Below are 25,721 nucleotides of genomic sequence, written 5' to 3' on the forward strand. Positions count from 1 at the left end.
TAATATTCATTTATTAAATAAAGCGGTATACATGTCTTTGTATTTATTATTATTATTATTATTATTATTTTAATTATCAAATCCTTCGTTCTTGCAAGATGTTGATGGAACCAAGTTTAGTTTACACTTGAACTTGCTCCATGATTTGTTTTGATTCCTGGAACAACCCAATGCTTCTTTGAAGCCTCACTCTCTCTTTGCCCGTGGATGATAGTTCCTCGGACATTTTTTCTATGCCTCCGCCATGCATCATCATCTCATTCACTATCTCCATCTCCATTTCCTTGTTCACCACTTTTTGAATCATAAACCGAAGCCGAAGCGCAGTACGATCCACCATTCGTTTCAGAACAATTTTCCAATAAGCCGTCATTCTCATTTTTAAATCAAATGCTTGATCCCTTGTATTTTCCGGAATACTAAATAGATGCTTAACGTTAACAGTGCCATCATGACCTTCCATACTTAGCTCTTCCAAATGATTGCACATTGCCTTCATAAACTTGTCGCGGTTGCTAATTAACATGTTCCAAGAAGCAACAAAATCAGGGTCACATGTATAGTATGTGGTCTTCTCCATCTCTATCATTTCAACAACTTTCTCCATAAACTCAAACTTCATTTTCTCGATCACATTATGAGTTGCTTTCCTCATGGAGGAAAGTAATTGTGGATAATCCCCATAGTGATCAATTAAAATTCTAGCACAAACAATTTCAAGATAACTCCACACTTGTTTCACGAAAAGAATGGCAAAAGTAGAGACATTATTCATTTTCCTCCTAATCCAAAATGAGTGAGGAAGGAAATGAGGCAACCAGATTCCATTAGTTTCCTCTAAAACCTGCATCTCCTCAACTAGGAAACTTTCAGAGAATTGGACACTCGAATGGAGGTTTTTTGAAAACTCATCTAGCATGTCAATTAACCGAGCATTGCAATGCATTTTCTTAAAATCCACGTACTCATTGTATTCTCCTTTTATGAACATCATTTGAAGAGTTTCCGTGAAGGACCTAATGATATGCATAAATGCAACCAGTCCATCAGCTTTACTCATAAAATTGTTGGGTAATTGGTTGAGCTCCAAATCCAAAATATTGATCCCCTCATTGATCTTATCCACAATGTCCGGAAAACATTTCAATATGATTACTAACTGAATTTGAACAAGCCTACTGGCCAAGGCAGGAATACCCACCATGGACTTTTCAATCTTGGACAACAAGGGGTGAGCTTCAAATAGTGTGGCTTCTCGGATTTGAGCTTCCTCGTGAGTTTCATCGTCAATTCTGTTTCTAACAAAGTTATACCCACCACGAACCTTGAGTTTAGTAAGAGCCTGAAAGACATCATCATCATCATCGAGGAGTTGGTCACATTTGGTAATTACGGCCAGCATCCTCTCTTCAGTATTGTCCACACTTCTTGACATGCTATATAACCATTTAGATGAGAGTTTATCATCCACAGAAGAAACACTTAAAATGATACTCTCCTTTGGCTTTATATACTCCATAGTGATATCTGCAGCAATAAAAACCGAATGTGCACAAACGTAAACATCAAATTAAGGTTATATTTGACTTTTTCAAGCCGTGATATAAACTTTCTATACGTTCATCAACTATCAAGATATGGAACAGGTTACTTTTGTAAGAATATTATTTACGATTAATTACTAATGAAAGTATGAAAAAGATGTCCACGTTACATAATTTTTATAGGCATGCAACTATTTAACCGTTAGTGTTTTCTAAAATTTTAATGCCATGTAAGCATGTAAGCGGCTGATGTACAAACTGCATATCACCAAAACTACCACCTCTTGGTCTTCGTCTCTAAATAAAAACGTCCTGCTGTTGTGATTTATCCTAAACCTGTATGTATATACCGTCTTCTTCCCTAGCTCCATATTTGTCCTTTGTGATCGTCTTCTACATCCTTGTCTCAAGTCGAAATGGAAGCTGCCACGCCATGTCCTTAATTGTCATCGTCTTCAACTTCTTCAAGAATTTCAATTTGAAAGATTACCCCATCCACCGATCCTAATTCCGTGTTCACTATTCTTTGTTTTTGAAATATATATTGCTTCAACAACATACATGTTTCCTGATAGAAATAGGAATTGCTGATTTTCGATTGAAATTAAAAATGTGGTGCGTAGGGAGATCAGAGAAGCCTGAAAAAATGGAATGGTTCCGGTGTACTGCAATGACGATCCTACATCTATGAATAACTATGCTTACCGGCTTGGACTCAATGTGTATTACTTCAATTTACAAGGTGTAAACTTATTTTATTGTTGTTCTCGATAATTTGTTTTTCCAATAGTTATGTTGAAAATAAGTTAGACGTTAGGATATTCTGTAACATCGTGATTATTGGAAACGTTGTGTCGGTTGGAAAGTGAGTTATGGTAGCTACTTAACCACCAAACATATGAACGGTTTTTCCGTTTGGTTCCCGTACATATAAGGGTATAATATGATTATACTGTATGCAATTAAAGGAAGGATGTTTGAGATGGTATGGACATTTCTTAAGGAGGATACCATCAACGCCATTAAGGAGGGTAGAATCAATTGTGATTGAGGGTGACAGGATGAGAGGACGCCCAAGATGGAAGTGGGAGGATAATGTGAGACTTGACATGGAGGAGTTTTCTCTTACCGAGGACATGACCTTAGATAAAGTGGTTTGTAGGCGAAAAATTAGGTTTGATGGATAGTCTCGCTTCTTTGTTTCTTAATCTTTACTTTTGATAACAGTTTCATGCTCTTATGTTACCTTTCTAGTTATTCATGATCTTATGGATACCCGAATGGTAGTTAGTTTTCACTAACTAACCAAGTGGGTAACACACTTCTTTTCTAGATATATATGTCATCTAGATGTATGTTTATTATTATATTGGGTTAATTTCGTGATAAATACAATATTATGATTTATTGGATTAGAACCTGTAAGGTTGGGATTGGTTGAGAGTTGTGGTGAATTGATATGCATGAACATTATAGTAGGTTATTGTTATGTGAAATTATAACGACGTGGGAATTTGAGAATCGATTTACTCTATGCAGGAGTAATAATAAAAAAGTTGTAGTTAACTGTGATACAATTTCGTGGATATAAAGCTTATCAAAAACGGATTTCATATGAGAAAGTTATGGCCATTCGAAGTTGGAATAGAAACTATGTTGCCATTCGAGAAAATTTGGCAAAAACCGAAAAGCGCGGTGTGCCTTTTTAAAAGATGTGGTGTGTCTGGTGCTGAGTAATGAAAGCACGTGTAGATCGAAGATTACACGTGGCAGTTAGGAAGGTGACAAATAGCTCAAGTCGCAGCACCACCTTATGGAAAGAACAACGCAGATCCCGATTTCTCAACCTATAAATAACGATAATTTGTCATTCATTGGACGTTTTTCTGAAGAATGCTCCAAGCAGTCACATGTCAACGTGTAGCCTTCAAAAGGTCGTTTTAACTTCAGTATGCAAGAGTTGAGATTTGAGTCGATGAGCGACGATTATGGCTTAGATACAGATGTCTAACAAGGGTACGATTGTCGTTTGGGCTAAGGTATCCTCTCGATTGTTAATGCGTAATTTCTTTTATGTAAATATTGAGTCATGAAGGGTTGATAAACCCAATATAGTATTTGAAACTCTTAACCCAATGTTGTTATGAGCTGACGGATAAAGAAATAGATAAAGAGTTTATGTGGTGGAACTCTCGATTGGATAATGAGGATTGTAAACCCTAGTTCACTAATTTGCCCGACACCGATTGTAAGATTGGACTATTGGCTTATGGAGTTAAGCCATTTGGTAATGGTTTTTAGGAGCTTAGTGATTTGGTAACAAATGGTTACCAAGCTGTATTAGAGATCAGGAAAAGGTCATTGTAATTGATATGATAAATAAGCTCCTAAGTGTATTAAGACAAGTTCTGAGGAACTTGGTATTTGTCCAGATAGGTTGGACCAGCGTTTGAACTAAGAGATAGAGTGAGGCTAGAAGCCAAATTGAAAGTTAGTCTTCACTAACTAGCGAGGTGAGTACATGTGGATTTTTCCTTTGAGGTACATGGCATATTAGTATAGTTTTTCTGTGAAAATATTTCTTGCTTCAAAAAGTAATAAATCCAAGATAGAAAGTAAACAAACTCTTTTTCTAAAGAGTTAGTTAAAGATTTTGAAAGGAAAATGTTTTCGAACAAATGAGCTCTTTTATGATCTATGGTTAGCTAGCTACGATTTGTTACATAAATTGTTGAAAAGGATTAAAGAACTACATTTTACAATTAGAGCATGTTCGACTATTTTACTATGCAATGTTATTAATGAAAGTGCATGACCATAACATCAATCATTTGTGTGTGATTGAGTAAGTAAAAGAAAGTAGTGATCATGCATCATGTGAGTGATTTGTATAGTCATGAGAAAGTGACGGCTAGTCCAAGGGGTCAGCGTGAGGACCAAAGTTGCCTAGTGGTTCACGTGGGAATCAATTACGGGGCCTTACATGGGTGATTTGATCCTCGATAAAGGCTAGAATTCTGAGTCACATATGTGACTAGCTCGTTCAACGTGTATTCAAGGGGCCTTAATTATTCAGTATATTCTGATGATGCTCAGCGTATCTGAGCCTAGGGGTGGCAAATCGGGCCATCGTGTTGTGTTTCTGTTTGACACGACACGACACGATAAGGTTTCATGTAAAACGAACACGACACGATGTCGTATTTTTTTAATTAACACGAAAACGAACCGATTAAAAAACAAAAAACACGACACGACACGACAAAGATGTCATAAAATAGCAACTGATTTATTTAATTAATATTTAATCATACAAAACACGAAAAACATGACATATAAATGCTAAATCGTGTTGAATCTTGAACACAAACACGAAACGACACGGCATTGTGTTTTTTACACTTGACACGAACATGACACGAACACGAATTCGAATTTCAGTTTCGTCGCAATTTCGTTTCGTGTAGTGCATTTTTGTTGTGTCGTGTCATCAATTGTCACCCCTATGTAAGCCTAATCTAGGGTGTTTATGTGCTGCTTTATGTGACCAGCCCAATTAGGGGTGTGAATGTTCTTGTCACTTATGTGACTAGCCTAATTTGGGGGTGGTCCTTATGGGTATTAGACTTGACAGATATCTGAGGCTCGGGAAGGCCCGAGAAGATTTGTAATGAGTGAGGAAATACATATCATGGGTTGCCTTTTGTTTATAAATGCATGTGAAATTATAATTTTATCAAATGATTTTGTGTCTAAACCCATGTAGCTCACAAGAAAGTTTTTGTCTTACGTATTTTTGCTTGAAACGTCATGTATTCTAGGTATTAAGATACAACCTAGAGAGCCGAGTAAAATAGCAGAGAGACAATGGATAGAAACTGGGCATAACTTTACTATGGTTTATTGTATCAGTTGTAATACCCAAAGGAATCTTTTTACTAATATATTTATAAATGAAATGAGAAAATTTTCGGGACCATATTTTATAAATGGGTTCCGTTGACAGAAAATGTTTTATAAGCCATAGTATTTTAATATAAAAGATCAGGTGTTACAAGTTTGTACCAGAGCCATATTTTAAGCGAATTAAGTTTGGTAAGTCCATACCTAGGCTTAAACCATGAGGTGCAAGAAGGAACCAGAGTGGTTTAGGGCCATTACTAGTGATATTAGTAGGTCCAATGAGTTATATCAAGGTTGCTCTTGTGTAAGAACGAAATGTCATTTTGCAAAATGAAATATGAGTTGGCTCTCCTCGTAAAGATATTGTGATTGAAAAAGAGGATTGATGTTATTCTTATTTTGATAGAATGATACATCAAAAGTGATGTGTGTCCTAGTGTGTGGATAATAAAGGATTGGATAGACATTTCTATCTCATTGTTAAGTGTTGGTAACTAGAAAGTTGCTAAGAGGACAGTGGGAGGCAAATTGATCTTGAAGAGCTTCAAGAGTAAAGCGATGAAGGAACCTCTAACACTAGCACTCAACTTGAGGAGGAGACTCCTGTTGAACCAGTTGACGAGTCCTTACCTCTGAGACGTTCCAGTAGAGTTAGTGTTCCACCTGTATTATATGGTTTCCATATAACTGCTGAGGGTGATACGTTTATTAGTGATAGTACACTGAGAAATATGGATGAACCTAACAACTACAAGGAAGCCATGGCGGGCCCAGAGTCTACGAAGTGGAAAGAGGCAATGGACAACGAGATTTCGTCCATGTATGACAATCAAGTTTGGAACTTGGTTAACAATGTACCGGGTCGTAAGACGGTCGAGTGCAAGTGGATCTTCAAGAAGAAGACCGAAATGGATGGGAAAGTGCACACGTTCAAGGCACGACTGGTTGCGAAGGGTTTCACTCAAACTCTAGGAGTTGACTATGATGAGACCTTCTCACCAGTGGCCAAAATCAAGTCTATTTGGGTCATGCTAGCCATAGCTACGTTTCATGATTATTAAATATGGCAGATGGACATCAAAACTGCTTTCCTTAATGGGAAGTTGGCTGAAGATGTTTACATGAGTCAGCCAGAGGTTTTTGTAGATGCGAAGTACCCGAATAGAGTGTGAAAGCTTGAGAAATCCATCTATGGATTGAAACAAGCATCTCGCAGATGGAATCTTTGTTTCGATGAGAAGGTCAAAGGGTTTGGTTTTTCGATCAGCGAGGATGAGTCTTGCGTATATGTCAAAACTAGTGGGAGTATAGTTAGCTTCCTAGTATTGTATGTGGATGACATACTGCTCATAGGAAACGACATTCCAACCTTGCTGGAGGTTAAGTCCTGGCTTGGGAAGTGTTTTGCTATGAAGGATCTAGGAGAGGCGGCCTATATTCTGGGGATAAGGATCTTGAGAAATCAGAGTAAGAGACTAATAGGACTTAGTCAAATTACTTACTTGGATAAGGTGTTGACACGTTTCAACATGGAGAAATCCAAGAAAGGGGAATTGCCTATCCAGAGCAATGCCAAAATGAGTAAGGATCAGTGTCCGAGAACTGAAGAAAAGATAGCGGATATGAGTCAAGTGCCATATGCTTCCGCCGTTTGCTCGATCATGTATGCTATGACATGTACTCGCCCTGATGTGGCTTTTTCTTTGAGCATGGTTAGTCGATATCAAGGGAACCCTGGTAGAGCTCACTAGACAGTAGTTAAGAACATTCTTAAGTATCTGCGAAGGACGAAGGACTAGGTCCTCGTACTTGGTGGAAGTGAAGACTTGAGAGTGAAAGGGTATAGTGACGCCAACTTTCAGACCGACAGAGATAACTTCCGCTCTCAGTCGGGTTGGGTATTTACCCTGAATGGAGGAGCAGTGACTTGGGAAAGTTCCAAGCAGGAGACCGTAGATGATTTAACGTGCGAATCAGAGTACATAGCAGCAAGTGAGGTGTCGAAGGAGGCGATATGGTTGAAGAACTTCATTGGAGACCTTGGAGTTGTACCAGCCATAAAGGAGCCTATGAAGATTTTCTGCTATAAAGAGGGAGCGGTTGCCTTGTCCAAGGAACCAAGAGATCATGGTAGATCCAGACACATCGACATAAAACACCACTTCATCAGACATCGGGTAGAAGAAGGACTCCTCGTAGTCAAGAGGGTATCGTCATAAGAGAACCCATCAGATCCCCTTATGAAGGGACTGAGTAGGGTTAAGCATCTGCAACATGCTAGGAACATTGGTCTGAAGGACGATATTAGTTTTAGTGATTAGATAGACAGTTAGAAACTTGTGACATTATAAATGTAATTTACATTTGATGATTAAGTAATGGATGATTTATTTATGAGTAAAGTTTACTATCTTCTGTCAATTGTTTATTTTGGGTTTCATTTTGCATGTTTTACTTCCTGAATAATAGGATTATTCGGATTATCCACAGCCAGACATAGCAAAGGTTGCTGCAACGTTCATGAGTACTCCTGAAATAAGAATTTGAGTATTAGAATAAACTCACGCTCATATGAATCACTTAATGGAATTTATCACGAGTGATTGTGAGACGATAATATCGTATATTCTTTAAACCGAGATATATTAGTTGTTGTTTACGAGTTGGTTGTACATTGATAGTGTGTAAACACATCAGTAACTTGATGTTATAAAATGCATTGTTGTGTACGATTTTATGAGTAAATAGTGCAAGCATATAAGTCAAAGTTTATCTGTTCCTTTTATCCTAAGAGGTTAAAAGCGATATCTTGGGCCCCTCGATGATTTTGTGTTGACTTATGTGCTGGGCCCGGTTAGGACTGAATTGATGTGTTCAATTAAGTTCTATGTCAAACAAATCAGAAATCGGGAAACAAACTGTTGGACATTGAGTATGACTCTATTCCATGTCTTTGTCCACCGGATATCTTGAGAACGGAGGATTATATGATCCCTTATCTAAAGAACGCGTCATTGACTAAGTCATAGTTCGACAGCGGCTTTTGAGAGTTACGATTGCTAATCGGATTTTGAATTCGTACTTTCAGATATAGTTATTAGACTTATCCAAGTGGGAGACTGTTGGATTAGCTGTCTAAGCCCATAACTATAATTGTTTTGTACTTGACCCAATAGTAGTATGGTCCTTTTGGGTTGCCTTCACCATAGCAATTTGATAGGATGAATTATGGAGAAAGAGGTAGTTTTATGATTTATTAATATATTATAAGAATAATATATTAATTGAGAAATCATATTATATAATTAGTATTGATCAGAAATTAATTTGGAAATAATTTAGTGATCAAAAGAGACTGATTGAAATAACGGGGACTGATTATGTAAATCAGTAATAGTTGTAGTTTGGGCTGATGGACCCTATTGATATGGGTTGGACGAAAATCTATGGGAAGCCCATAGAGTTTTCGTCCAAGGCCTATCATGTGGGGGGTCTGTGGATTGCTTAAGGCCTAAGCAAGGAAATTAGGGTTTCCAGAGATAACCCTAAGCAACCTCAACTATGAAAGGAACCCCAAGGCACCTAAAATCAAAAACTATGCTTCCATAAAGAACCCTAGCCGATTTTAGAGCCTCCCTCCTCTCTCTCTCTCTCTCTCTCATTCATCCATTGTTACTTGGTGTTTGTGACTCCATTAGAGGTGCAACAATTAAGGCACTAAGCTCTTGAAGGTCAAGATCAACAAGATACAAGAAAAGGTAATCTTCTAACTATGTTTAGTTATCAATTTCGAAAATTGTATGCTAGATTAGGGTTTGCTTTGGATAATTAATTTGCATGTATAACTTGAGAAAAACTTAGATCCAAAGCATTAGGGTTGCATGTGCATCATATGAATGTTGTAGTTCTCAAAACCCATCATTTATATCATGGGGCATACCAAGACGAATCTTTGAGGGAGGACCGAAGCAATGCGAGGGATTTTCGTTTCGACAATATATTATGGTAATATGGATAGAGAAATTCAAGGGAGGTTACAGATGGTTTGCTTCAAAGCTTTGATTTCTTCATTGTTGATATAAGAAATTATCATTGGCATCATACCCTATTGATTGGGCCATAAGTCATATAAGTAAAACTTCTCTATGTCCATCGCATCATGTTGCTTGGATCAGTAGAGGCAGGCAATCTGTCGACATTGGGATACTCAAAGAAGATTAAGGCGAAAACGAACACAATAAAAATTATCAATCCAATTTCACTTTGGATTTTGAAATGAGGAAAATGAAGACAAGATCAAGTATCAAAGAAGTGGATGGAAGATGTAATTTTCTGGTGCAAGGGGTGGAGTCCATATAAATCGCTACAAAGCATACCTTAATTTAGAGAGGGAAGGAGATGAGGTTGTGTTTTCCTAGTTAGAGACGAAGAAGGGAGGTGAAGTATTTTTATAATATGAAGTAAGTTACTTATTAACTATTTACTTGGTATTAAAATTAAAACCTAACTTCACTTCATACGTTTAACGGTTTCTGTCTCAGGTTAATCCATTGTGTGGTCTGGTGCTAGTTTATAACGTAGTTGTGTGTTGCGTACATAATATTTAACATTGCCACATAAATCTATTCTATACTATAAAAGAGATCATTCAAACTCATGTGGTTAGAGATAAATTGTTATTTCAAACAATATGGATTTGAAACCTATGCTTTTTCACATTCCCTAAATTAATGAAAAATACTAGAATAGTTATAAATTTCTAATAACTTTTTGTATTCCTACTTATGTATATATTTTATTACTTTAAAAAGGATCAATCATTATATACTTATAAAGGAAACATTTTTCTTTTCACCACATTCATTTGAAACTCTCATGTATTTTTCCTTTCACCACATTCATTTGAAACTACCAAGACTATTCAACTTATATAATTTAATTTATGATTAATTGAAATGTTGTGATTTGTAACTTCCAAAACTCTTAAAATCATGCTATGTAATTGATGGGTTAAATAAAATATTTAGCCTATATAAGAACATTGTAGCTTGCATATTGCGTGTATGTCAAAACAAAATGATAGATTAAATTGTTAGAGTTTTGAAGAGTTATGCGAATGGTTCCATGGATGTAAGAGAGCAATTGCAACTTTTCCAAATGTAAATGCAAGTAAATGAAAATTTGGTGCATGTAAAGTTTTATATATTAAACAAGCTTCAAATTTGGGTATGTGTGTAAAGGTATACTTGAGAGATTTTTTTAATTTTATGTGTTATGGATCTTTTTATAATCACAAGATGATGAAGTGAGACTGATAATTACTTCTCATGAGATTTTGGTAAATCAACATTTAAGCTATTTATCAGCTAGAGTAATTAACTTTGTTAATATGTATATATCTTTATGTTGCCTTTCTATTTTATGTTAAGACAATCCATTTTTCTATCCAAGAGAACATTATTCAACATGTATTTTATGCTATTAGTTATATTATATATATATATATATATATATATATATATTATATTAGTTTCTATCGTTTATTTTGTTATAAATAACATCAATGAAACTTTTGATAATTGATTTTGTTAAAAAGAGTTTACAATTATTATTCCAAATTGTTGGTGATAATGACGAATTAGAACGAATAATTTTAAATATGATATGTCTTTATTGTTAAAAATCAATGATTATTTGTGTTATAAAAATAAATTCATTATGTTATCGCAAAATTTATATGTGTGTATTTATTTTTTAAATGTTTTTATAGTAATAAAAGTAAGTACTCTATTATATCTTATTACATTAGTCAATTTCTATTTTCCTATTCATTTTTCACCATAAAGTTAAAGTAAAAATAAAGAAAATATTAATACATTTATAAGAAAATATAAGCCATAAAAATATAGTTTACGTGTAACACTCTCTACTCCCTAACTCATTCTTAACATGTTTTTTTTAAGATTGGTCTTAGTACTTAACAATTATTATAGCTTTAAAATTCAAATCACTATGTTACTTGGACCCTTCATTCACTTCCAATATTGCATAGCTTTAACCACAAAAGTAAAAGTATAGTACTTAAATACGATAACTTTTTAAAAATATAATAATGAAATTTTTTCAAACAAATATTTTTTAATTAAGTAAAAATAAGAATAGTTTAAAATAAAGTAAAACTACAAAATAGATTATATTATATTAAAAAATTATTGTTATTTGAAATAATAATAATAATAATAATAATAATAATAATAATAATAATAATACTTAAATAAATTATTTCGAAATCATTTAAAATTACCTATAATTATTATTAAATTAAAAATTTTATTTACTTCAATTCAAACACAACTTATTATATCTATCTTATCGTATACTTAAAATAATTATAAAATTAGTTACCACTTAGTGTATTTTAATGATAAATTCCAATAATATTGTTATTATGACATATAATTTTCAATATTTATATTACATTATTGCATACAACTCAAGTGTTTGAAACTCCTATGCAACTCAAGAGTTTTCTATTTTACATGTAGTTTTGATTCCAAATTTAATGTATTTTGTCATGCCTTTTTATCTTCTACTACATTCAAGAGTTTTTTTTAAGTTATGATTATTAATGTTCAATGCTTTTTTATTTTCCACTTAATTATACATACTATAACTATATTTGTACTATGATCAAAATATATATGAAAAGAGTTGAAAAAATGAGGTTTGTCGCATCAATGGTTATTTCAATTTGGGTTTTTTTTATAACAATCTTTCTATATATCAAATGTATGTTGATTTCTAAATATTCCTTTATAATGACTTATAAGTGTTTAATAAATTTTGTTTGATGTAAATGTTAATGTAGTAATGTTTTTTTGTTGTTAAAAGTTGTATAATTTTTCCATATTATTTCTTATTTGTTTTATATACAAATCAACATATGTTTTATATATAATTGCACAAATTAAAACTGTCTATAAAATCATCAGAAGTTATAGTATTTATTTTTTCACACTACTTTGTTATTGATATATAGAAAGTAACATATGTTTGATATGCAATTTACACAACACAAAACAGTCTATAAAATCATCAATTAATAGTAGAAATAATCAATAATATAAACTTACTACAATTAATAAAACTAATAGGTTAACTGTATGTTTTATTATGCTACTGACATTGGTTTTTGCATGTATAAATACTAAATCACAATTTGTAAAATTTTATTATTTTAATTAAATAATTATATTCGCGCGCAATGCACGAGGATTCGCCTAGTCATTTTAGTAAACACACTCACACACAAATCACAGTACCATAAAGGAGGCCATTCAAACTCATGTGGTTAGAGATAAATTGTTATCTCAAACCATATGAATTTGAAACCTATGCCTTTTAACAATCCTAATTTATTGACAACTACTACAGTAGTTATAAATTTCTAATAATTTTTTATATTCATACTTGTGTATATATTTTATTAATATAAAAAGGATAAATCATTTTAGTAAACACACCCACACACAAATCACATAAACCAATTTAGAGATAATAGGAAGATAAAAAGTAATAGATCAACAAGTTTGAAGGTTTTTGAAGTGTTGATTTCTAAAAGTGTTAAATGGTGAAGTATATCGGGTAGTGCTCAAAGCAGATATCATAATCAAGGTTTTGAAATACTAAGAGCTATATGATGTTATTTTCTCACTTTTTAATTTATTTTGATATATTGTTCCTTCTACTTTCTTTACATTTCAAGAAAAAATTTATTGTTGTATATTTAGAGACAAAAGAAAAATATGACCACATTTTAGTTTAACTGTTACAATTTCTTAAAGATGTATGCTTTTAGTTTACAATTTCTTATATAATTGTTTGATTGAGTTTCGTCGTTGATTATGCAACTAATATAATTACAAAAGTAGAATTATATTATTAAAGAATATATTACTAGAATTTATATATATATATATATATATATATATATATATATATATATATATATATATATATATATACATATATATATATATGTTCTATGGAAAACAAGAAACCCTAAAAATCATAAAAATGCATAAAAAAAATACTTAGAGATCACAATTTTTTTTTTTTCATTTTATATTATGAAAAAGTGAATATACCCTTAAAGGTATATAAGGTTAGGTACTCAAACGAACCATAATACGTCGTCTTGTATCATATATACATTATAATATTTTTAAACTTCAATCCCTAACTTGATTTACTTTCAAGATTTTCGAAATTACACTATTATCTTCCTCTTACATTACATCTTTCTGCCGAACACCTACCCAACAATATATATTATTATTGAAAATGAAAATTGTGTAAGAGGAAGATAATGGTGAAATTTATAAAAATCTTGGAAGTAAATCAAGCCAGGAGTTGAATTTTTAGAACTTTGGACGATTACAATGCATATATGATACAAAATGACGTACTATGATGAGTTTGGGTACTTAAGCTTATATTCCTTTAAGAGTATATTCACTTTGGCACATATATATATATATATATATATATATATATATATATATATATATATATATATATATATATATATAGGAGAGAGAGAAAGAGAGAAAGATATGTAGGTTATTTTGAAAATACCCGGAAGGTTGAAAATACGAGAATGGATCAGAGCCATCCAAATATTAAGATCAACAACTAAAAAAATAGTTCCACTTATACCTCCAAACCACCATCAATCCCCGTCTTCAATCCTATATCTTCATTTGTTCATACTGCCAATAGCAACCACAATCACCACATCTCTGATTACCTTATACCTACCATTACCGATCCATATCTCACCCACTATATCTTTTCACCATCTTTGAAGAATCCCACGATAACCACGCCTTCCCCTGCCATCATTTGATCACCACATTCGTCACCCACCTTCATCCCCACATCACAGCCTTTTGATTCTTAACTGATGCGTAAAAGAAGGAAGAAAAGAGCGATAATTGTTTGTTTCAAAAACTAGTTACACACAATAGGTAGTGAGTTTCTTTTGATGAGGATGAGAAGACAAAACATTCAAAAGGTGGCGTTTCTTTAACTTTTTTCAAATTATTTATTAATATTTATATTTATTAAATAAGGAAGAAATGAGTTGTATTTTTTTTTGTTTCTAAAACCATTCACATACTACAAATTTTTTTTATCTTTTTTAAACAACGAAATTTTATTAAACCTCTAGCAAGCAGCAAAAGGCCAGGAAAAAAACTGGAAAAAAAAACATTACATTTAGCTTTAAGAGACAGCAAATGGAAAAATACACTATGAAACCGAATTTTGGGAGATCATTTTCCCTCTATTTTTCACCCAAAGAAATGTAGTCTCTTTTATATCTACAATCACCCGAACCTTAGAGGATGGAACTTTGTTGAAAATCATGTCATTTCTAGCTCTCCAAATTGACCATGGAGCAGACATGATCACCACATTACAACTTAAATAGAGTTTTTATTTCCACGATGTTTTTATTCATTTTTTATTACAACTAAAATACATTTTTTATTTCCAAATTGTTGTTTATTTATTTATAATTACAAATTGTTCATTGTAACAAAGAAGAAAGCAGGGTAAGGCAACGACACTCAACACCAACGATCAACAATGAATTTTCATGGGTTTGACGGTCATCGGGATCACTAAGGCAATGCTTATAGGGGTGATGGGTTAACAAAAACTACATGACATTTTGCTTTAATCATCAATGATTAAAACCAAAATATATTTATTTTATCTATGTATTATCTAATATTCATTGAAGATTATAGTTATTTTTTTTATCAATAGATTGTCCTTTATTCTTTATAAGTATACATGTGTTGTACAATAAATTGTGTTTTATTCATTAATGATTAATGATTATAATTGTGTGATTATTGTTATAATGTTATTTATTCATTTTATATTTACAAATATATTCATGATTATTAGTGTATTTGGATTGTTCATCTCTAAAAATATAGTAAAAAACCTAATTCATTTTTTTTATAAAACTACATTGTGATTTATTCATTTTAGAATGAAATCATATGAATTCATTTATGAATGAAATCAAATGGAAATCATGGAATAAAAATTGATTTTGTTGATATATGAAAAAAAAAATCAAATGACTTAGTTTAACATGATTTGAATTTTAATTGATAGAAAAAATAGTAAATTCCTGTATTTTAGAAGGAAATTCATTTGATTTAATTGTTTTATATTAACAAAAAAAACATAAATATTTTTGGAAAAAAGTTAGAACTAGATGATTGCAAAATTTTAAGAAACTATCATTTAATTAAGTTGACTATTTCACTAATATAATTGTACAATTTCTATACTACCACTTAGAAAATGATTGGTCCATAATCACTCTCGCGTTCTCAACCATTTTACATTCTCAATATAACCTCTCCAAATATATATATATATATATATATATATATATATATATATATATATATATATATATATGTATATATATATATATATATATATATATATATATATATATATATATATATATATATATATATATATATATATATATATAGGTTCCGTTAGGATTCTAAAAAATAGAGATCTTGAAATTCAACATCAGCCACCTATTTCTCATTTGCCGCTCTAGCGCTCTGGTGTACTGACACGGTGGGAGACTTATAATCATAAATGATTATGCAGCGACGCCTGTTCGTTTTTTCCCGGTTGCCTTCCCTACCAACACAAACACCACCACCACCACCACCACCACTGCCACTAACCGACCCACCGCTGCCACCTTCCTTACCTCTACTACTGTCACCTCTGTCATCTCCACCTCCTCAGCCACCAACCACCGTAATCACATATGATTACATACTTTGTGAACAGACATATATGTATAATCATTTATGATTAGGTATATATGTATAAACATGTATAATCATATATGATTACACCTCTCTGCCATATAATCATTTATGATTAGGCATATCCCGATGTTGCCTATACGTTGGAGTGTTAAAGTGGCAAATGAGAAATATGTGGCTAATATTAAATCTCAAGGTCTCTATTTTTTTAAATCTCATTGGAGTTGTCCCATATATATATATATATATATATATATATATATATATATATATATATATATATATATATATATATATATAATAGAGAGCACTTTCCTTGCAACATATTCATTTAAAACACCCATCTATAACTCAAAAGTCTTTTTGACTAACAACTAATTAGTAACTACAACTCAAGAATTTTGTAACTTATGTGGATATATATGATTAATTATGTGTACTTAAGATTTCATCTTTAAAATAATTAATAACTACAAGTGAAGAGTTTTCATAATTTATGGTTAGTAAGTGATAATTATTATCTTTATTTTGTTAATATAAAGATATAAATAGTTCACATATTTTGATGAAATTGCAAGACTAGTGACTAAGATGAAGAAAAAAAATATGATTTGAGAACACTTAAAACTCTACATTGTGGTGCATACATTTATATTGAATGAATGAGAAAGAGGAAGATACAAATTTACATAAGCAGAATATACAATTTTGTTTATATTGTTTGAAAATAATATGAAACAAAATTTAGTGTTATGTTTTCTATTCTAGCACGTTGAATCCCATATATTATATTTTTCTACACCAAATGAGATTCACTGAAAAAAGATCCAAAATAATACAACATTCACATATGACATCTTTTCTATCCTTCCTAATAAATAAAGAACATTTTCGCCACATGACATGCTCTCCTTCAATTGGGTTAATGTCATAAAAACCCTCAAGTTTTCAGGGTTTTGTCGGTTTTGCCCAAAGTTGAATTTTATGTACGTTTTTACCCTAACATTTTCGAAAAAATGTTCGGTTTTACCCTTTTACCGGTGATAACAGGTTTTCCAGGTTATCATTATATTAAATTCGAAAAAAAAACCCTTAAGTTACCGTTTTTTTTGCATTTTTACCCTTAAGTTGATAATTTTTTTTACACTTTTACCCTAAGTATTTTTTTTCATTATATATATATATATATATATATATATATATATATATATATATATAGAGAGAGAGAGAGAGAGAGAAATAACATTAAAAAAATGTAATACAATATTTAATTAAATTCTTTTCGTATATAAATATGATTTTTCTGCATGAATACGTATAATATGAAAAAAAAATACATAGGGTAAAAGTGTAAAAAAAATTATAAACTTAAGGCTAAAAACGTAAAAAAACTGTAAACTTAAGGGTTTTTTCGAAGTTAATATAATGGTAACCTGTTATCACCGGTAAAAGGGTAAAACCGAACATTTTTTGGAAAATGTTAGGGTAAAAACGGACATAAAATTCAACTTTGGGCAAAATCGACAAAACCCTGAAAACTTGAGGGTTTTTATGACATTAGCCCTCTTCAATTTGACAAATATCAGTTTGTGGTAATTTTGAATTAATTTTTTTTCCACATGTTATTTTATGGTGTTTCCTGTTTTATTAAATTCAATATAATATTTTAATGTAATAATTGTAATAAATATAGTAATAAATGGATATCAGTTTCACTAATGGGCTTACCTACTAATTTCAAAAAATTTAAATTAAAGTTTATTAGTTTCTTTTGTTTATTTATTTAAATTATTTGTTTAAATTTAAATGATAAAAAACATTTCAATTTTAATAATTTATTATTTTTCTTATTTTTTTATAAATTCAAAGTTCTTAATTATTTAGACCTTCATATTTATTTTTATTTTTAAATTTTTATTTTTAAATTATCCCATTTAATACATGGGTCTCACAACTAGTTATATATATATATATATATATATATATATATATATATATATATATATATATATATATATATATATATATATGTGTGTGTGTGTGTGTGTGTGTTTTATTTTCACTATAGTACTTCGTAGATATTGGTAATAATGATGTTGATGTTGGTTATATTATCGTGTTGAACATGAGATTATGTTTTACTGTTTGAGTTTTATGATGAAAATATTATTATTGTTAGATAATATTCATTGTGGTGATCAGGTTATAATTAGTTTTGTATTAAAACTAGTAAAGAACTCGCGACTATGCCGCTTTTGGGGTATTATGGGAAAAATCGGCAAATTTTAAAAGATATGTGTTGAAATTGTAATCACCACAAATAGGGGCGTAAGTTGACACCCCCTAAAATTTGTACAACCAAAAAAGGGACATTGGTGGATAAAATCCAAGAGTGTTGTGACAATAATGTTAAAGTTGTCAAAGTTGAGAAAATATGGTGGCAAAATTCAAAAGGAGGTTTTTTGTGTTTTTTATGTCAAAATGTAAAAGTTTTGACTACAAGGACGAAAAGTATCAAATTCATTAAAGATTTGTGGCAAAAACACCAAAATGTAAAACTTTTCACTACAAGGACTAAAAATGTCAAAGTCACTAAAGATTTGTGGCAAAAACCTAAAGACACAAAAACTTAATCAAAACATAAAAATGTAAAGGTTTTGACTTTAAGGACTAAAAGTGTCAAATTCACTAAATTCTTGTGGCAAAAACCTAAAGGTAAAAAAGTACTATTGCTAAGCTCCCTTGGATTTAATATATATATAATTATATCCAAAATTTATAGGTTCATATATAATATACAATTTTTTAATCATATTATTTTAATTATGCGCAACGCGCGTGTATATACCTAGTAGTGTAATTAATGGAGACGTTGTGGAATAAATAAATAGTTAACCCTATTTATATTTCCTAGTTAAATATCATGTGTATACCATAATATGCATATTGCAATTATTTCAAGGTAAACATAATTAGATGAACTAAACAAATTTGAAGACATTATGTCTTCGAAATAGGTAGGTGACGTTTGGTTCGCAGAATGTTCCTAAAGGAATTTGAATTTGAATTGGAAAAAAGAATGTGTCAGAAATTTGAATCTAATTTCATATACTATTAATTTGGTTGGCAGGAAATAGAATTAAAATTAATTCTAGATTGTATTTGGATGACTGGAAATGAAATTGTAATCTATACAAAGTGACAGAATTGTCGTTTTTTGCTTAATTTTACTTTGTTATATTATATAAACTATAAAATAGTATAGTTTCATTTTATTAACCGATCATTTCATGTTGGTGGCGATGCCGATGGTAGGCTTTTTTTGGAGGTGGTGGTGGGTGGTAGTGTTGGTGATGGTAGTAGTGGTGGCGGTGGTGGGTATTGGTGGCGGCGGTAGCTGTGACCGTATGTGGTCGTGGTGGTGGTAGTGGTAGGTAGTGGTGGCGATGGAGTAGGTGGGTGGTGGTGGTGGTAATGGTAGCGGTGGTAGGTGGTGGCGGCGGTAGGTGGGCGGTGGTGGTAGTGGTGATGGTGGCGGTATGAGAATGATCCTTTCATAATAATTAGTAATATCATTCATTCGAATTCTTGGAGAGCAAACATTACAGATGATGCAGACGAAAATTATCATTAGCATTGGTGGTGGGGACAAAAGATACCTGAGGTTTGTTGGAAAATGTCTTCAGGTTGACATCTGGGTCTAGTAAACCAATGAATTCCCGGCAAATCAATTATGGTGAGATCCGGAATACCCTTCTTCTTCACTACCAAAGTTAGAGGCACATTCGAGATCCTTTTACCTTCGCCGGCAATCTCCACTGTAGCCTCATTAATGGCTTTGGATATCATCATTTCCTTCATGATCCGAACCGACTTCTTCTCATATTTTAGTAAGAACTCGGGCGCAGGATTCGAATGGTTTTGTAGCCTCATTATGAGAGGTACCTTTGTGCAGGTTTCCCCTACACGTGGCAAACTTATGCCAACGAGCGACTTTATAATGCTTGACTTACCTGAGTTATCCACTCCGGCAACAACGATGGTTGGGACAGGGAGGCCCTCTTTGATAACTTTATGGATGCGGAGCATGTCGATGGTGTCAAAAATGGGACGTATCTTGTCATTGTAAGATGAAAGAAGAGGTGGAAAGTATGGTGTGAAATTGTCAACCTGAACACTGTCGACTTCTGGGTCGCCGTCGTTGGTATAGGCCATCACCGAACAGAGAATTTCAAGGAGAGAGGATATGCATCGGGGGCGAAGGGGTCAAGAAATTTTACTCTATAAACCACAAAAAAAGGAAATAACATAGGGCTTACTTTTTCAAAGCCAATATTATCGTAAGAAAATATCACCATTATCGGATTAAATATTATATAATATAATATATATTCTACTTTATAATTATTTGTATAAAGTTTTTTATTTTTGAAATTATGCTTTATCTATAATGATACTATTTATAATAACAAATCTTCAGAAAAGTCCTAATATTTTTGGAAAAGATACACTTTAGTTCAAATATTTTTTTTTTGAACAAAAATGTCCTGAAAACCGGCAAAAATTTGCAGTTTGACCCTTTTTGACCGGGTGGAACCGGTACCAAATTAATTTGGGACTATTTCGTAAACTAACCCAAAATATTGGGATTTTTCTGTAAACAAAAATATTAGGATTTTTCTGCAACAAAACCCTTATTATTATTATTATTATTATTATTATTATTATTATTATTATGGATGGTTGTAGGTTTTTGGTAATTGTAATTTGGTAAATGGATGTGATGGTTTGGATTAGTTGAATGTAAGTTATGGATGGTCGAAATAAGGGCATAATAGGAATACTAAATAGTTGAAATGTTCTACAATAATTTAGCTGGTAATTAAATCCCTATTTAATCTACATGTCTAAAAATCCTCAAAACCAAAAATTATAAGTTTTGAGTTTGCCGGCCACACACCCCACCTTCGTCATGTCATGTCCATCGTCGTTGTATTTTTTTTTGTTCATATTCTTGATGTGCGTCCAGGTATTCTTAGTAGAAATAAATTGCAACCCAAAATCAATATCAAGGGCTCTTAAAAGAATTCGATGAAGACTACCTGAACTGGTTTTGTGTTTCTTTGTTCACATGCTTTTTCAATTACTATTACAATTGCTTTAATTTGATTTATTTGGTTTTATTATATTTTTGTGATCATAACTCTATGTAACCTTATGAATACATACTTTATTAATAAATTTAAGAATAACTCGTCAATATGTATGCATGGAAGCCTTCACTATAAAAAGAGATGTGGGGTGGTGAATCAAAACTAGTAAATAGTTTTTGTTAAAATAGATTTCAATGAGATTTTTGATATTATCATTTTTGATTATTAACAATAGTTTTATTATGTGTTCGGGTACAAAATGAAATACTGGCATACATATGTGTGCAACACAAACGATTCATTTATGAATATTTTTGTTTGAACGATTGAGATTTGAGGAAGTATTTTGAATTTGATTGTTAAGTATTAATACTCTAAATTGAAAACAATAATAACATATATGAAATGACCATATACAAAGTAAAAATATACAAGCCGACATTCATGATTTCAATGGTAAAAGTATCACCATCACCTCCACCTCTACCCTTAATCAATGTCATCAATATTATTTTTTCATTTAAATGCATTTATATGTATTATTAACAATATTAATAATACAAGTTCAAAAAATAGTATTCTTATTTATATTTTTAATAATAATAATAATAATAATAAGGGTTTTGTTTGCAGAAAAGTTCTAGTATTTTTGTTTACAGAATAGTCCCAATATTTTGGGTTAGTTTACGAAATAGTCCCAAATTAATTTGGTACCGGTTCCACCCAGTCAAAAAGGGTCAAACTGCAAATTTTTTCCGGTTTTCAGGACTTTTTCGTTCAAAATTTTTTTTTGAGACTAAAGTGTAACTTTTCCGAAAATATTGAGACTTTTCTGGAGATTTCCCATTTATAATATGTAAAAGTTAATCGGATAATGATCATATTTTTTATGGTCACCCTATTATAACTAGGGTTATCCCATCCGGTGGTTATGTTGACCTGTATAAAAAAAATATTTATTTTATTTTCTTTTATTGTATCATAATTTCATGGCAGGATTTTGTATACGCCCTTCCTGTAACAGCTAAATATTGTATTTGCCCGGACTAAACTCTAAATATCGTATTTGCTATTCCTAATGTTTTTTAATATCATATTTACCAAAATCTATTTTTTTTTATATTTTTTATTGATTTATAATTGTTTTTCATAATATTAAATCATTATAAATAAAATACATTATGGATGGACAATAATACCCTTCCTCCTAATCTCCAATACAACACACGATTCACAGCTTTATGGATCGATTCTGCCAAAAATCGTTTACCCCATACCTTCTTAAATCACGATCGAGCCTTCCCTTCCCTGAGGCTTCGATCTTTGCATTCAATCGCTACATCTAATCGATCGTTGATTCCAGTTGGTGCTTCCCCTGTTATCGCATACACACACGCATCAGGTTGCAACTTCCTTCCGTATCTTGCTTTCTTCTAATCGTAGCACAATTCCTTCTTCCCTCTGTTGTCGCACACTCACATCATCGAATCAGGTACTAGCGACTTCAACATATACCTATTTTCCATCTCTTTTATTTCGTTTTTAGGGTTTTTAGTTTCAATTGTTCAAATTCTTTTTACAATCCGCTTTGTTATGTTGTATTTGATAGCTTAGCTATGTTGGATTTCAGGTACAATCGGTTTCAGTGAACTAAGATCTTTTAATTTCGCCTATGATCTTCAGCCTCATGAGATTAGGAGCTCGGTAATTGATCTTATTCAAAAGCATCGCATTCAACACTTGTGATTCCAGAGATACAGTCAACTACAGGCAGCAAGGTAATCAGGTTTTAATTCTATTTTTTTAAACCGATTAAATAGGTTGAAATGGTATATGTGTAAATAGTGTACAGAACACCAACATTATAATTTTATAATTTTATATGTTGTTTGCAGTGTCCAGTTTAAGAGTTTTGCTTACCTCTACAATGAAGATCAGTTCATGGCAACGTTAGCAAATGATATCTCAACTGTGAAAACCCTTCCCAAAACCATAAAAGGACCCATAAGAAAGAAATAAATCCCTTCATTTAAAGTGTTTAACTCAGTTTGGAACACTCCATCGTGACGTTGATTGGAGGTATCGATAGGAGAGGCTTGATCGTGAATTGTGGGGACAACGCTATGATCGCTAATCTGTGAATCGTGAATTGGAAATTAGAAGGAAGGGTATTGTTGTCCATTCATAATGTATTTTAATTATAATGATTTAATATTATGAAAAACAATTATAAATCAATAAAAAATACCAAAAATATAGATTTGGGTATATATGATATTAAAAAACATTAGGAAGGACAAATACGATATTTAGAGTTACCTCATTCCAATCCATCAGACAAAACTAAACATTGAATTCCGCCATCAGTATTTAACTAAAAATCTGACCGAAAGAAAAAAAAATCATAGTATCGGTGATTTCTTTATTAATCTTCGATTTTGTAAATTTGGGAAATGAAATAACCAAAATTGCATACTTCAAGGACCAGAACTACAAAATTTAAATGGGAAACCAACAATCACGTCTTAAATATAACCAAAATCACTAAAAACAACATATAATATGGTGGAAATGAATTTCAATTTCACAAAAGTGTATGCTTATAAGAAAAATGAAAAATGAATGTATCGTACAACTTTGAAACAAAAATACCAGCTTATATCCACGATCATGATCAATAACAAAAATACCACCTTCACTACCTTTGTGCTTCTTTTTGACAATGATGACTTCGACCTCCTTTGTTATGGACTCATTCATACCTTTCTAGTCTCTACACCAATCTTTATTGCATTCTATGTCAAATATGTACAACTCAAAAGAATTTAAGATATGGGGGTAAAAAGTTAGTTAAAGTTCAAAATAGTACTTCAACAAAATTACTTGATATTTTTAGTTTAGCATCTCATAAATCAATATAAAACAAAAAAAAAAGATTTTTTTTGGAGTCTTCATTTATATATTATATGAATCTGGAATGAAGTTTATGTAACATGAATTGAGACGCTTATTCACTACAAGAAATTAGAGTATTACCGGCGACAGGCGTCGTCGCTAAAAGTGGGGTTTGTCGCCGTTAATACTATTAGCGGCGACATGTCGTCGCTAAAACGTTGACGCTGATGCGTTGTCGCTATTAATCAAACGGTCGCCGCTAATACGTGTTGTTGTCGCAAAGACCTGTCGCCGCTATTGCTTGGCGTCGCCGCTATTAATCAAACGGTTGCCGGTAATAACCTATTGTCGCCACTAAAGGCGTCGCCGGTATTGGTGTTTTTCTTATATATATATATATATATATATATATATATATATATATATATATATATATATATATATTTCACATTAAAATTGAAAAAAAAAACTGGTATTATATTAATTAATTTAATCCTACATCATTCCATTCTAAAATATTAATACAACATCCGTTTAAAATACTCGTCCGATTTAACATATAACAAAATATCGAAAATACTAGTCTAAAATACTTGCACAAACAAAACATAAAAAAATCCTACAACTATCTACTCGTCATCATCGCTCTCCTCGTTTCCTCCAGTTTCATTTCGTTGTGGCAACGAACGAAACCAATCTTCAAGTGCAGCACTACATGTCGGATCTTTTAACATTGTTTGAAGCATTTCCAACTACAATTAAAACAACATAGTCTTATAAGTTAAACTAGCATTATAATATTCTATATACAAAATATACATTCCACATATTGCTTATAAAACATTACAGCATTGTACTATAACTAACAATTACCAACCTACAAAATACCATTACAGCTTTGTACTTTCATAAACTAACAATTACTAAGCTATAAAATACCAATATATTAAACTATAACCAAACTAACAATTACCAATATATAAACTATTATCAAACTAACAATTACCAAAATTTGAAACTATTACTAAACCAACAATTACCAACATTTTAAACAATTACCAAAATTAAATAGTCTTGTCAACTGTGATTGTGGCGGTGGTTGTGTCAGTGGTTGTTCTTGATCGTACATCGACATAACCGTAGAAGGTTTACGCCCGATGCCTCTGATATGGCCTCGTCGAACACCCAGTATTCTTTCAAAACAATTTTGTGTCTCCTTTGGTGTTAGACCGCTGGCTTCAGAAGAAGCTTGAGTTTGTTGACTGATCTCAAGGAGTAAAGCATTCTGTATTTTCAAAAAATGATAACACATCATAAAAATTAGATTACTAAATACCCATTGACGA

At 31.7% G+C, this 25,721-nt stretch overlaps 1 protein-coding gene across 1 annotated transcript; it reads right to left on the minus strand.

The window, feature by feature from the left end:
- Positions 1 to 30: 30 nt before the first annotated feature.
- Positions 31 to 20,565, minus strand: LOC145123305 (dynamin-related protein 4C-like). Its single transcript, XM_079058522.1, has 2 exons — positions 19,987 to 20,565; positions 31 to 1,527 (listed from the first exon to the last, which is right to left on the minus strand). Exons 1-2 carry the CDS (start codon positions 20,540 to 20,542, stop codon positions 122 to 124), a joined length of 1,962 nt encoding a protein of 653 aa, XP_078914648.1. The 5' UTR covers positions 20,543 to 20,565; the 3' UTR covers positions 31 to 121.
- Positions 20,566 to 25,721: the final 5,156 nt, after the last annotated feature.

Source organism: Lactuca virosa, chromosome 7 (genome assembly GCF_052849685.1).
Source record: "Lactuca virosa cultivar CGN04683 chromosome 7, Lactuca_virosa_CGN04683_v6, whole genome shotgun sequence".
NCBI classification, from domain to species: Eukaryota; Viridiplantae; Streptophyta; class Magnoliopsida; order Asterales; family Asteraceae; genus Lactuca; species Lactuca virosa.